Raw genomic sequence first — 14,994 nt, forward strand, 5'->3', positions numbered from 1 at the left:
ATGAATTAAAGACAAATGTAAGACTTTAAACTGTAAAACTCTGAGAAGAAAACAGTGAGGAAGACTTTTAGCTTCAGCAATGATTTCTTGAATACCAAAAAGGAAAAAAAAAAAAGGAGGCAAAATAAACAACAGAGTGAAAAGGCAACCTATGTAATTAGAGAAAATGTCTGAAATTCATATATATGATTAACACTCAAAAGATACAGCACACCTTATCTTACAATTTAGTAGCAAAATGAACAAACAACTCTACTTAAAAATGGGCAAAGGGCTTGAATAGACACTTCTCCCCAAAAGACATACAAATGGCAAACTAAAACATGGAAAGGCACTCAATAATCGCTAATCACCAAGGAACTACAAATTAAAACTACACTGAGATATCACCTCACCCCATTTGGACAGTGATTATCAAAAAATAAATAAGTAAGAAGTGTTGGTGAGCGTATGGAGAAAAGGGAGTCCTTGTACACTGCTAGTGGGAACATGCACTGGTGAAGCCACTATAGAAAACAGTATGGTGATTCCTTGAGAAATTAAAAATAGAACTACCATCTGATCCAGCAATCCCACTTCTGGACATATATCTAAAGAAACTTAACTTAGGATCTCAAAGAAATACACATGGATTCCTATATTTTTTTTCAGCATTATTTACAATAGCCAAGGTATAAAAGCAACCTAAATGTCTACCAACAGACAAATGGATAAAGAAAATGTGGTATATGGATTCAATAATGTTATTCATCCTCAAAAAAGGAAATGTTATCATTTGTGGCAACATGGGTGAACCTGGAGGATATTATGCTATCTGAAATAAACCAGATACATAAGAACAAGTACTACATGATCCCATGTATATGAGGAATCTAAATAAGTCCTGCTGCTGCTGCTGTTAAGTTGCTTCAGTCGTGTCCGACTCTGTGAGACCCCATAGACGGCAGCCCACCAGGCTCCCCTGTTCCTGGGATTCTCCAGGCAAGAACACTGGAGTGGGTTGCCATTTCCTTCTCCTAGACACTTACTATACACTGTAATGCCTATATTGCATACTTAAAATTTGCTAAGAGGATAAATCTTATGTTAAAAGTATTCTTATCACAAAAAATTAAAATAATAAAGAGGATGAAAAGAAACTTTTGGAGGTGATAGAAACACTTATGGCACTGATTGGGCTGATGGTTTCACAGGTATATATATATATCTCTCCAAACTCCTCAAGTGGTACACATTAAATATATACAGTTTTTTGTATGTCAACCACATCTCAATAGTTTAAAAAATAAAAAATAAATTAAGTATATAAATTATCATAGTTCAGAATAAGCAATTACTAACTGGTAGATATTATTAATTACTAGTCAGCTCTCTCACATCTTCCAGACAAATATGCCACTCTACTCTTAGTTCCTCCAACCCACTGAACATCATCTACATCACTTTATACATTATAGCAGAATTATGTATCTGTACATTCATTTCCTTCACCAGACGATGAGCTCTTCTGAAGCAGGGACTACAGTGCATTGGTAGCCCCCAAATCAAAGCCCTCAAGAGAGTGTAACAAACAGTGGAACTGTTTGCTTAAGTGTTAACCAAAAAAAAATAAATGAATCAATCAGTCAGTCTAGTTATGATGAGGCAGATAATAAAATACCCTATCTCAGCCAATAATTACAAGTTCACTGTTAAGATTTTTCCAAGATTGTTGTCTGGAATGTGAAGCCAGGTGGGCCCTAGGGAGCATCACTGCAAACAAAGCTAGTGTAGGTGACAGTACTCCAGTTGAGCTATTCCAAATCCTAAAAGATGATACTGTTAAAGCTGCACTCAATATGCCAGCAAATATGGAAACTCAGCAGTGGCCACAGAACTGGAAAAAGGTCAGTTTTCCTTCCAATCTCAAAGAAGGACAATGCCAAAGAATGTTCAAACTACCACACAACTGCACTCATCTCACACACTAGTGAAGTAATACTCAAAATTCTCCAAGCCAGGATTCAGGAGTACGTGAACCGAGAACTTCCAGATGTTCAAGCTGGATTTATAAAAGGCAGAGGAACCAGAGGTCAAATTGCCAACATCCGTTGGATCATAGAAAAAGCAAGAGAATTCCAGAAAAATTATCTACTTCTTCTCTACTGATTACGCCAAAGACTTTGACTGTGTAAATCACAAAAAACTGAGGAAAATTCTTAAAGAGCTGGGAATACCAGACCACCTTACCTGTCTCCTAAGAAATCCGTATGCAGGTCAAGAAGGAACAGTTAGAACTGGACATGGAACAACAGACTGGTTCCAAATTGGGAAAGGAGTATGTCAAGGCTATATATTGTCACCCTGCTTATTTAAGTTGTATGCAGAGTACATCATGTGAAATGCCAGGCTGGATGAAACACAAGCTAGAATCAAGGTTGCACGGAGAAATACCAATAACCTCAGATATGCAGATGACACCACCCTTATGGAAGAAAGTGAAGAGGAATTGAAAAGCCTCTTGATGAAAATGAAAGTGGAGAGTGAAAAAGCTGGTTTAAAACTCAACATTAATAAAATGTAGATCATGGCATCTGGTCCCACCACTCCATGGCAAACAGATGGGGAAACAATGGAAACAGTGACAGACTTCACTTTCTTGGGCTCCAAAATCACTGCAGATGGTGACTGCAGCCATGAAATTAAAAGACGCTTACTCCTTGGAAGGACAGCTATGACCAACCTAGACAGCATATTAAAAAGCAGAGACATTACTTTGCCGACAAAGGTCCATCTAGTCAAAGCTATGGTTTTTCCAGCAGTCATGTATGGATGTGAGAGTTGGACTATAAAGAAAGCTGAGTGCTGAAGAATTGATGCTTTTGAACTGTGGTGTTGGAGGAGACTCTTGAGAATCCCTTGGACATCAAGAAGATCCAACCAGTCAATCCTGAAGGAAATCAGTCCTGGATATTCACTGGAAGGACTGATGCTGAAGCTGAAACTCCAATCCTTTGGCCACTTGATGTGAAGAACTGACTCATTTGAAAAGACCCTGATGCTGGGAAAGACTGAAGGCAGGAGGAGAAGAGGACAACAGAGGATGAGATGGTTGGATGGCATCACCAACTTGAGGGACAAGAGTTTGAGCAAGCTCCAGGAGTTGATGACAGGGAGGCCTGGCATGCTGTAATCCATGGGGTCGCAGAGTCACATAACTGAGCGACTGAACTGTTGTCTGAAATGTAAATAACCCTGGGAAGAAGTAAACTGTTATGAGTCATTCTTATCTTACTGAGGCAAAGAAAAAAAGTAAGAAATCTGAAGCTAATGCAAAGGATACGCCATTCCTCTGATACGTTTGATCTTTCCTGGATCTATGAGTTGAATAGGCTTCAGGACCTTCCTCACAGGACATGAAAAAAACACTTCACCTCCTCCTCCAGGTGGCATCCCCCGTCGTACAACCTGTAGGCATAGTGAAAAAGAAGAGGTCAGGATTCAACAGAGTGGATGACACCCAGCCAAGCTGGTGTACACCAAGAATGAAAACCAACATTAGAATGCAGAAGGCTTTCAAACCCAACTTGTCCATCTCTTCAAGATCAACAGAACCTAATGTCAGCTCCACAGGGGCACATGCTGAGCAAGGGGACTATGTGGTGTGTCAGAAAAAGCAGTAGAAACAGAGCCTGCATGTTCCAGTCAAAGCCAGACAGGTCACTTCACCACCAGAACTTGTTTCCTCAACCTTAAAATGAGGGACTGGTCTAGCTCATCAGCTTACCCACTTCTTAACCACCAAGAACCCTTTTCTCCTCTTCTGGAATTAAATGGTCTATCAAAACTCAATAGTTTTGAGTTATTAAATAAAAATGAAGTAATTTCCCTTCAAAAAGCAGAGATGCTAAACAGCTTAAGATATCCAGTGTTATCACCCTGGATTGATATAATTCCCTTAAATAGCAAACAAACAGATGCTTAAATTACTTCAACTAGGTTTTGAAAGTAAAGTACTAAAAAGTCTCAGGGACATTCAGATTGGTAGGCTCTGGACATAAATTAAAATAAATGATCCAGATCAGAGAGGTAGCATGGTCAGAATCCCAGCTCCATGACTTATTGGCTGAGTTGTTATGAGTCAAGGAGTTAATGTATGTCGAATGTTGACAACATCTACTACCACTAAGTAAGTGCAATATATCAATTACTCTTGTCATTACTAAAGGGACCCTTTCAGCTCAAAGTCTGCAATGCTAGGTTCAAGAATTCTTATAATGGTGACTTCAAACGTGCCACACACACACTGGGCCATACAGCTCTTCCAGTGAGTTGGTAAGAAAATATTTCACACTGATTTATGCCACCAACAATCTGGACATTCGTACCTTTAACTCAAAAGATTCACCATCAATCCCAAACTGTTTCAGTAGAGGGAGTGCTGTTGCCTTCAGAACATCAACCTGCAGAATAATTTCAGAAAAAAAAAAAAAAGTTTAGTTAAACCTTGAGATTGAAAGAAGAAAGAATCCACAAAGCCGGTTAAGGCTTAGCCTCCAGGTAGATGATGCAGTCTGGTAAAGAGAAAAGAGGCTGGCTTACAACTGAGGGCATGGGTTGGCTCTGCTCTCGACTAAAGACTATGATTTTATAAGCCACTGGCTTCTCTGAGCCCCTTTTCCACATTTATAGTAGTACACACCTACCTTATGAGTCATCATGAGCATCACATGCTATCACGCAAAAAGCACCAAGAAACTGCTGGGCTCATGCAGAAAACAAACTGAGACCTCTGCTCATTCTTACAGGTATAAACACTAAGCAAAGACATGGCCTCTTTAAGTATTCTTTATTCAACATGACTATTTCACGTTTAGAGCTGGTGGCACTCCAGGCTAAAGTGAATCAACTATTCAGCCTAACAGTTCTACCTAAGAATCCTGCTGACACCCACACACAGGCAGTTAAAGGTGGTGGTGATTCTACAAGGCGCCGGGAGCCTCAGAGGAAAGACAGCCTCAAACTGCAGCAAACAACAAAAACCCCTAAGTGCAAAGGAAGACATCCACAGTCAGTCGATGGCAAGACACTGTCAAGTACAACTGTTACCATCTCCTCATTCGAAACTCCTAGGAGGGCTGCGATCCTTCCTTATTCATTTGCAGATTCCTCACAGAGGATAAGGTGATATTCAAATCACGTTATCCAAGAAGTCAGTGACTGCTGTCTCAGCGGCAACTAGGGAAACAAGAGCAATCCCTTCCTTGTTCCCAATGGAACAAGAGATGTTTCTCAGCCCTGCAGGGGCTGATCCTACAACAGGAAGCATTGAGGGCAAGCAGCATAAGCAGAGGCTCTGGGAAAAAGCCCTGGTCCCAGTCCAGGCTCTAGTTTGCTGTGTGGCCTCAAACAAGAAAATCTCGATTTCTAAATTCCCTTGTCTCTAAGGTAAGGAGCTCAGCCTGCCTGTCTCCAAGTTGCTACCAAGTCTTACATGCTAACATTCAACAGAACAATACTCCAACAGGGCTTTATGGCAGAGAACAGTCCCCAACCAAATATTCATATATCAGAAAATTAACCAGAGGTAGAAATGACCTATGTATCCTAGGAACATGTTCAGCATGGATCAGGTGGGGCAGAAGCAGTTACTGAGAAAATCCATTAAAGATTAGCTAATTTCAATTAAATATTAAAGCTACACACAACTCAGAAACTTAAAATAGGCATTTGGAATTGCTGAAACCAAGAAGAATTCAGTCAAGGCTAGTACGAAGGGCAGCTGAGGAGAAGACCAAGCCAGATTCTGGAAAAGGTGGGGGCTGCAAGGACGCCGGTTGCTCTGTGAGCATGACTCCTGGAGCTAGGCGGCCTCCAGCTCTCCCAGGTAAGAGAAAGGCAAGAGAACAGAACACCCCTGCTGGTTCATCCCACCCACACCTGGAGTCAAATAGGAGGAAGTCAAATTGACTGAGGGCCAGTCAGGAGCCCAAATATAACTGCAGGTGTGGTCCTGTCTCCCGGGTCACTCTCCATCTGACACAAAGGGCAGGCCCCTCGCTGTGGTGGGACAAGGGCTGGAAAGGCAGCTGTGGCCTGGAGCCCCACTCTGCCTCTTACAGCCTCTGAGGCCCGGACGCTCTCTCCTCAGGGCTTTGGCTGCCTGCTGTAGAAAGAGGGGCCCAACTAGAAAGTTCCATAACCTCCTCAAGCTCCACACACTGGATCTAGCAAAGTGGGGGTGGTCTGCGGGTTCTGCTTCAAGGAAACCTATCTGTTACTCTGAAGTCAGAGACGAAAGGCAAAAGTCTGACCCAAGTGGAACCTCAGGCAAAGGCACCACCTTTACAGTCCAATCAGTCAACAAGTAGAAATATGATCAGACCCATAGCTTCCCAGGTGGCCCTAGTGGTAAAGAACTTGTCTGCCAATGCAAGAGACATAAGAGACTCAGGTTCAATCTATGGGTCAGGAAGATCCCCCGGAGAAGGAAATGGCAATTGAATATTCTCCAGTATTCTTTCCTGGAGAATCCCATGGACAGAGGAGGCTGGCAGGCTACAATCCATAGGGTCGCAGAAGAGTCAAACATGGCTGAAGCAACTTAGCACATACCACAACAAACAGAAAAAGGGAAGAAACATGTTCCCTTCTGAAACAGTGATAAGAACATCTACCTAACCCCCATGAATCAAATAAATACGGATACTGACAGAGGTCCACCTAAACGAGTGGCCAGGACACAGCAGATTTCACTCTACTTCTTTTCCCTGCTAGGATAGCCCTGAAAGAGGACGGACTCTTCACTCACCGTCTGGCCAACTGCTGGCACCAGTAAATATCAACTGGGGGCACCAGTATCAAATCACTGAGACTCAAAGGAGACCTCCTAGAATTTTTCTTTTCAAAATTTCCCCCCATTTCCTATCTTTTTGTCTCCAAAATGTCCCTACCCCTTTACAAGGCTCATCCCATCACTGCTGCTTCTATCCTCTGGATATCTGTAGGTGGCCTTATTAAGCCCTTCTACCCTTCTCATTTTAACTTTTTCCTTCGCCATTACAGCCTACAAACGAGTGCAAGTTTCTCTCACTTAAAAATTCCCAACCTCAGCTCTTAAGGGGATATCCCATCTAGCATTCTGGAAGAATCTCCCAACCTTCTATGGTTCTATTTCTTACTCATTCTGAACCTGTGTGTGATCTTGTACCCTAATGATACTGTTCTCTTAAAGCTCAACAGAACTTCTCACTGCTGCATCTCCCTACCCAATCCCAACTCAACTCCTGCAAGGACTGACTCTTGGATCATCCCTAGCTTTTCAGAACTCAACTCCTTGGCTCCTCCAAATCCTTCTATTTCCATAGTCACTGTCTCCAGCTCCTCTTCCCCAACTCACTCCTTATACACTTATTCCTCTTCTTCATCTATTCTCAGTCCCTGGAACCATGAAGCCAAAACTCTACTGGCCCACTGAGGCTAGAAGGGGACGTTAAATGAATGATGAGGTCAGTTAAGACCTGTGTCCAAATGGAGCTCTCACGCCTCTTCCCAAGAGGGCAGGTGCTACTCTGCTCTGATGGATTGCTGTTGTGAAGAAGCCACGCCAACCTACTGCAATGAAAAACTCTGGGGTTTCAAACAAGAACAACCAATTCAGAGACACACACCAACACCAACACCACCAGCACACTGTGCAGACCAAGAGAAAAGCACCTGTCAGACTTACTGAGCCAAAAAGCCAACAGTGATCAAACTGGGTACTAGTCAACCTCATTCTCCTACAGAGTGAAATGTCAGTAGGTAAGATCCTGATGATCTGAGGCTCCAAACAGTAATTCCCAACTGGACATCCCCCATGGATATCCCATCAATATCCCAGAGAATAGGACCAAAATCAGACACATCAACTATCACCCCATCACAATTTTCCTCTTCCCTGTGAAACTCTTTCTGATCACTATCCTTTCAAGTCAACTATGACAGAAATCATGGAGTTACCTGTGACCCCTTCCTCCTATCCCAACTCCAATTAGTTATTGAGTTATGAAGCCCCTCCCTCCACAATGCCCTTCATATTTGTCTACCCTTCCACTTCCCTCTGCATCAAGTTCATACTGGTTGACACCTTGGCAATTTACCCTTCTCTCAGCTCTACAGTTATCTTCCTAAAACCATGACTGACTCTGGGGCTTCCCTTCCTCTTGAAAGCCCTCCCCAGCCCTCAGCACTCGGCTTGTGCGTCTGCCAGAGCCCAGAGTATCCAGCCTTGTGGTCTTCCTGGCTGTGTTCACAGCTGTTCACCCCATGAAACCACATTCCCTACGGGCAGAACTCATCGTATTCATCCCTGTGTGCAGACAGTAGGTGTGGACATAAATTGATGGGGAAACTACACATTAAAGAGAAAGTTTAAAACGAAGAAGCCACAGGCTGAAGAAGTTACTCTTTATCCAGGATTAGGTGTATTTATTTTATCCTGGGCTGGAGCCAGGTACTAACCAAGGTCATTTTAGTCCTGTAGCTTGTGAAAACTACAAGAAAGCCTTTTAATATACTGCTAGAAAGAATAAAATACTATTTCTAGGGAATCTATCAATTAATCTTTGTCATTGTTAATATGTAAATATGTAAATTTTTAGTACTGTCAGTAATAACAGCTTTTAAGATCACTGGCAACTATAGAAAGAGAATACAAAACTGGGATACATGGTGCCAACATCTGTCTGCTTCAGGGACTTTTCCCAAGAGTCAAGGCACCTACCCCACCCCCTCCCAATCTGAAATAGTAGAGGTCTCCACTCTTACTTTTAACTGAAGAACCCATTTCCTACAATCTTCCGGGAAAATGTGAGAAATAAGCAACCACTTGAAATTACTTTGAAATTCTAAACAGTTTATGCAGCATTTGTATATAGTTAAGAATATCAGATCTTGCACTCTACTTTGGATCCTGGAAGACTTTATGTACCTGAATCTTAAGAATTCAGGAATAAACCTTTTATTGCCCAAGAACACATTAATCATGTTTATAACCTCATCAGCATCCTGGTGAATACCAGCAGTCTCTGCTTTGGAGCTCACTGCACCACCTAACTGGTTTTCCCTGGTTAGGGAAGCCACACACATCTGCCTCTGAAGCTACCCCTTCAGTGGTCTTCTTCTAATGTCTGCCAAGGTGAAGACAAGCATCCTCAGTTAGAACTTCACATCATGGCCCTCAGCTTGAAGATATCTTCTCTGGACAGCAGAGCATCCAAAGGAGGGGATCGTTGCCTCACTATGAAAGGTCTAAGGCAGGCCTGCTCCAATCCATCAATCTCCCTCTCCCCAACCTGTCTGTCTTTCTCTCTCTCTCTCTCTCTCTCACACACACACACATACAATAAAACCCATCCCAGACTGGCATTAAGACAGCTGAGGTAGCCACAATGAATATTCTAGTTGTACATTAAACTATCCTCCCCACAAACACAGCACGCTTAATAAGAAGCTTGCTGATGCTCACACACTGGCAAAGCTCATATATACCTTCCCTGCCCTTATACCCTTTCTCTAAATCTGCAAACTCTTCTCAGAAGAAGAAAGTCCTAAAGTGTACAGTTGAAGCCTAAGTCAAGATTATGCTGCAGCATGCCAAGAAGATATTATTCTCTGCCTAAAATTCTGATCTGCTGCCTTTCAGCCTCAACCGTCACATGACCTTATGAAAACTCCACTCTCACAAACTTCAGTCAACAGAGCCATATTTCATGTCAAACACGATGAGACTGCAAGCATCTGTTCAGAAGGTTCTTAGACATAACAATGAAAGGCACCTTGAAGAAGATTAACAATCGTCACTGAATCTGATGATTATGAGTCTTGGCTCATCTGCCTTCTGGAGTGATTAATCTCTAAACTTCAAGGTAAATAACAAAACAAATGTGTTTTATCAGGAACTAGTTTCTCAGAAGTTAGGTGTAACAGGAGACAAAAATCACAGGGTGGTGTGGCCTCACTACTCACCGAAGGGTCAACCTGGTCATTGGTCACTCCTCGCAGAACTATTCTCAGCGGGTGCTTCATAAATGGAGCCAGGCAGAGCAGACTTTCCAGATAATACCCAATGCCGCGAAGAACGCTGCAGTCATGCTCCATGGACCCACCATACAAGAGGCCAGGCTGATAATATAAGGTCGTTCCTTATAACAGAGGAAAGAAAGTCAGCAGAAGGAAAAAAAAAAAGTGTCACAAAGGCAATGAAACAGTCAGTCCCAAGGGGAAAGTCTGGCAAGGGCATCCAAGAGTTCAAAATGCCATTCCTGAGAGCCCACATACTTCACTCCAAAAGCTGACTCATTACTGTCAAGTCCTTGTAACAATAATAAACTGTGAGTGTAATTTAATAAACAGTAATAAATTAAACCCCTCCCTAAGCCATCTGAATTGCCAGAGTCACAGCAGGGCACAGAGGAGATATATCCTAACAGGCACCTTAGTCTCCCAACAGCATGCTCTCAGATTGTGCCAATGTCGGGGTTTACAGATGATGTTCTGAAACCATCGTGCCAGCAATCAGCTTCTTCTAGGCCCAGGAAATCAGATTTCCCAATACCATAGTCACCAAACTAGGTACCTAGAGAAGGCAAGTACTTATGGCACTCATTTCCATTAATAGTAACTATTTTAATTTAATAGTAACAAATGGAAATGTCTAAAATTATTGAACTGCTTTAGTGAAAACACTTTATCTTTCTTTATTCTTTCAAATATGCATATCATCCAAAAAGTTTCATACTAGGTTTACATATTAGAGGAAAAACCAAATAAAATATGCTAGATGATTCAGGGGATATGAAGAAATGAACACAATATATTTTTGATACTAATAATCCCTGGCCAAGTTCTCCTGGCACAATTTACCAATAAAGAAATCTAACATTAGAGGAAGGAACTAGGTTCAGTCACCAAAAGGAAAGCAGCGCTTGGGAGTTTGACACAAGAAATACAGGTTTTACCATATTAAAAAATCAAAATCACAATAATCACTATCAGAATCATATTCTAATCAAAGTTAGAAAACTCTACTTTAGTTATTCTAAATACTATTCATGACTCAAAACAATCTTTTAGGTCCAAAAGCCCCCAACTCCCAAAGACTATAACCACTGAACTCTGCACTAAAATCTGTCTATGCTGGCAAATTAACCAAATAAGAAACTAACCAGATCATCAAAATGAAGGCTGGGGGGGTGAGGTGGGGGGGTGGGGGGGTGAGGTGGGGCGGGCGGGTAGACACAAGAGGTGGAAGGAAGCAGGATCATATAAATATCTTATTTCTCAACTAAGCTGTAGAAAGTGAAAGTGAAGCCACTTAGTCATGTCTGACCAAGCTCCTCCATCCATGGGATTCTCCAGGCAAGAATACTGGAGTGGGTTGCCAATTGCTTCTCCAGGGGATCTTCTTGACCCAGCGATTGAACCCAGGTCTCCCACATTGCAGGCAGACACTTTAACCTCTGTGCCACCAAGGAAGCCCTTAAATATAAGAATACAGTCTCTCAGAAAACCTCCTATAGAGACACAGAACTTCAGATCCAAGTACTAACATCAAAGATTTCAAAGGGAGGAAAGGAAGCCAGGTTGAAAGAAGAAGGGGGAGGAGGCGGGAGAGGTGGGCGAAAGGGGTGGCCTTACAGACGTCTCCTGCCACCTACAGATACCCAGGCATTATGGGACTTTTCCCTGGGCCTTCAGAGAAGGGAGGACTGGAACTCGGCCCTACCAGAAATCAGACCAGACCAGAACCAGAATTCGAATTCTCTGCCATGAGGAGGTGATCAGTCTCCAATCCTCAGCTCATGCTGAGGGCCCTTCGACCAGATTCCTGTGTCCAGGACCGGGAGACTAGAAAAATGGGGAAGGATAGGAAGGGTTAAGGAGAGGAAAGAGAGAGGGAAGGGGAGAGAGGTCAATAAAGTCTCTTGTTCCTTACCGGTCGGGGCACTCTGGCCAGTTGTCCAGGTCAGGAGGAGACCAGGGACAAAAGGGTCCCAGTTGCGGCCACTGGGTCTGGTCCATTGGCAGGCAAGCTGGCCCCTGAGTACCCCAAGTGGTCAGGATGTTGGTCTCAGAGAAGAAGAGTCCCACCAGAGTCGCCATTTGTTGCAGGAAGGCAGACCCCTTCCAGGGCCCAAAACTGGGCTCTTGTCTAACACTTGGAAATGAATTGTCTGAGGAGACACATGTGCTGACAAAGCAAGAGATTTTATTGGGAAAGGGCACCCGGGTGGAGAGCAGTAGGGTAAGGGAATCCAGGAGAACTGCTCTGCTGCGTGGCTCGCAGTCTCAGGTTTTATGGATATGACCATAAAACAACAGATATGACCCCAAAACAACAGAATTTCTTGTCCTCTGAATCACCAATAAAAACCACTGAAAACACCCCCAGCAATTTCAAAGTAAAGGAATCAAGAAAGACTAAAGGAATCATAGCTTGCAAAGGGCATCTGATGTTTTACTCCTGAAACCTGTTCTCTGTGAGGTATGGCTGAATGCAGCTACAGATCAAGTCCCATGGCCACTTATAAAGCCAAGCTTGTCTTCTCCCTTAACAGGGCCAACATACAGAAAAGTTCAGTTTCCTCTGTTGAATACATGTTTCTCCCTTAACAGAAAACACATAGAAAAGTTCAGTTTCCTCTGTTGAATACATGTGCAAAGGTACATAGCTCATGGAGACAATCAAAGCATGTTTGCCATGATCACCTATACAATGTAGATAACAGTTTCTAATAGCAAAAAAAAAGAAGGAAAAAAAAAAAAACTAGACAAAAAGCTAGAAACAACCTAAATGTTTATCAGCAGGGAACAGTCAAATAAGTTATCATGTATCCATACAACAGAATACAATGTAATGCCACTGAAAAATTGAGATGGACCTGCATGTGCCTGGCAAGCAAATTCCCTGAGACATCTGTGCTAATAAAAAACAGCTGGCTGCAGAACAATATGAACAGCCTGATCCTGTTGATGGTTTGAGATACAGAAGTGCCCATGGAAGCAAATACATACAAAGGAGACCAGGACAAAGTCCCCATGGCTGCCCCTGGGAGAGTGAATGGAAGGGGAAACAGGTGAAGGGATTTTCACATTTTTTGCACATACTTATATAAACTTATTTTAAAAGACAAAATAAAAAAAATTAAAATTCATCACATACAGCTACCTCAGAGTTTGTTGTAAGATTTTATTGTGACAACATAAGCTACATGGACACTGAAAAGCTGTACATAAAGTTAGGTATAAAACACTTCTATTGTTTAAAAGAGAGGAGGTGCTTGCCTGTTTATCTGAAATTTTCACTCTTCTCACTTCCTTAAGTCAAATATATGTCCCTTAAATTGGCAATATCACATACTATCTTCAGACAATCATATCACAGACAGGAAACTGGGTCTTTCCATTCAAATACAATATTTATACCATCAAAAAGAGTGAGTAACAGAGGAATATTTAAGTAGTACATGTAAGTGCTTTCAGGAATGGGAAGAAAAGGAGCTTACCTGTTTGGTTTATTTCAATTCGAGAACCATTAGTTACTTTGTCCAGCAGTCTTATGAAGCTGGCTTCAAAATCTGTGGGGAGAAAAGAAAACTGATTGGCCTCCAATTAGGTCATTTTCAGACAGCAGATCCCATCCAAGTGCTGCAGTGCAGGGTAGGTTACTTCCTGCATCACACTGGGTTCTTCACAGGACCTGGGTGAGCACACTGGCTAAGGAATCTGAAGCAGTTGAGAAGCACTGACTAGCATTCGTATGTTTTGCTGTTGCTGTTGTTCAGTCGCTAAGTAGTGTCCAACTCTTTTGCAACCCTATGGACTTGGCCCACTGGGCTCCTCTGTCCGTGGGATATCCCAGGCAAGAGTAGTAGAGTGAGTTGTCATTTCCTTCTCCAGGGGAATCTTCCCAACCCAGGAATCGAACTCGTGTCCCTTGCATCTCCTGCACTGGCAGGCAGATTCTTTACCACTGAGCCACCTAGGAAGCCCATATGTACGTTTAGTAGAACTATTAAAAACAACTCAGTTTTTGTATTCCACCAAAAAATAGGAACTCTACCAGCAATCTAATGGGATATTAATTTCAGCAGCATAACACCCATTTGTTCTGATCTCAGGAGTGTGTGCCAAATGAGAGAAAGAATAGAAAGCAGGAAAGAGTTTTAAAGTCAAACTCTTACTTGCTGCAGAATACCCTTCAATCTCAGAGACAGTAAAAGGTCACTGCCTCTCTCATTCAACAAAGTGCCCTTTCTCCCTTCCTCTATCATCTTATTGATCTAGAACTTTCTAATCGGTTCAGTTTTTAATTTTATTACAAGGTACCTGAATATACAGTATTATTGTCACTTTTTTAATGCATGAAAAAGATTAGAAGAAAAAAACACCAAATGTTAATAAATAGGTTTCTCTTCACAGTAGCATTTTATATGAATTTTTGTTTAAATATGCTTCAAAAAAAATTGCTTCAGTTACTTTTATGAATAAATTGTTATCAAAGCTGTTGAGTTTGGCAGAAAACAAAATTCTGTAAAGCAATTATCCTTCGATAAAAAAATTAATTAAAAAAAATACAAAAGCTGGGTTATTCTCTAAAACATGAGGGGGTAGATTGTAAATGTGAAATATGAAAAGACAGAGAGAAGAATCAGAAGTATATGTTCTCTGTTCTCCTGAATTGATATTATATACATACAACCCACTACAGTATTCTTGCCTGGAAAATCCTGTAGACGGAGGAGCCTGCTGGGCTACAGTCCATGGGGTCACATGGAGTGACTGAGTGACTTCACTTCTTCTTTCTTTCACATACACACACACACACACACACGGAACTTTAGCTTCAACATCCCTCCCGTGAACGGAAACAGGAAGACCAAGTCTTCTATACTGAAGGCATGGTGACTGCCTGATGCTTTCAGGTAGTTCCTGCTGCTGCTGCTAAGTCGAGTCCAACTCTGTGTGACCCCA

General features: G+C 42.1%; 1 protein-coding gene across 4 annotated transcripts in view; it reads right to left on the reverse strand.

Moving 5' to 3' along the window:
• The window catches only part of RCL1 (RNA terminal phosphate cyclase like 1), a 228,680-nt gene that overhangs the window by 194,072 nt on the left and 19,614 nt on the right, over positions 1-14,994 (reverse strand). For all 4 annotated transcript variants that reach the window (XR_009738004.1, XM_061425378.1, XM_061425379.1 and 1 more), the window contains exons 2-5: positions 13,527-13,598; positions 9,988-10,163; positions 4,368-4,442; positions 3,323-3,447 (exon numbers count right to left, since the gene is read on the reverse strand). Coding sequence is in view for 3 of the 4 variants with exons in the window: in XM_061425378.1 (XP_061281362.1) it covers positions 3,323-3,447; positions 4,368-4,442; positions 9,988-10,163; positions 13,527-13,598 (448 nt within the window). In the remaining variant the exon portion in view is untranslated. The remainder of the gene's footprint in view (positions 1-3,322; positions 3,448-4,367; positions 4,443-9,987; positions 10,164-13,526; positions 13,599-14,994) is intronic.

This window comes from Bos javanicus, chromosome 8 (genome assembly GCF_032452875.1).
Source record: "Bos javanicus breed banteng chromosome 8, ARS-OSU_banteng_1.0, whole genome shotgun sequence".
In the NCBI taxonomy this organism is placed as follows: domain Eukaryota; kingdom Metazoa; phylum Chordata; class Mammalia; order Artiodactyla; family Bovidae; genus Bos; species Bos javanicus.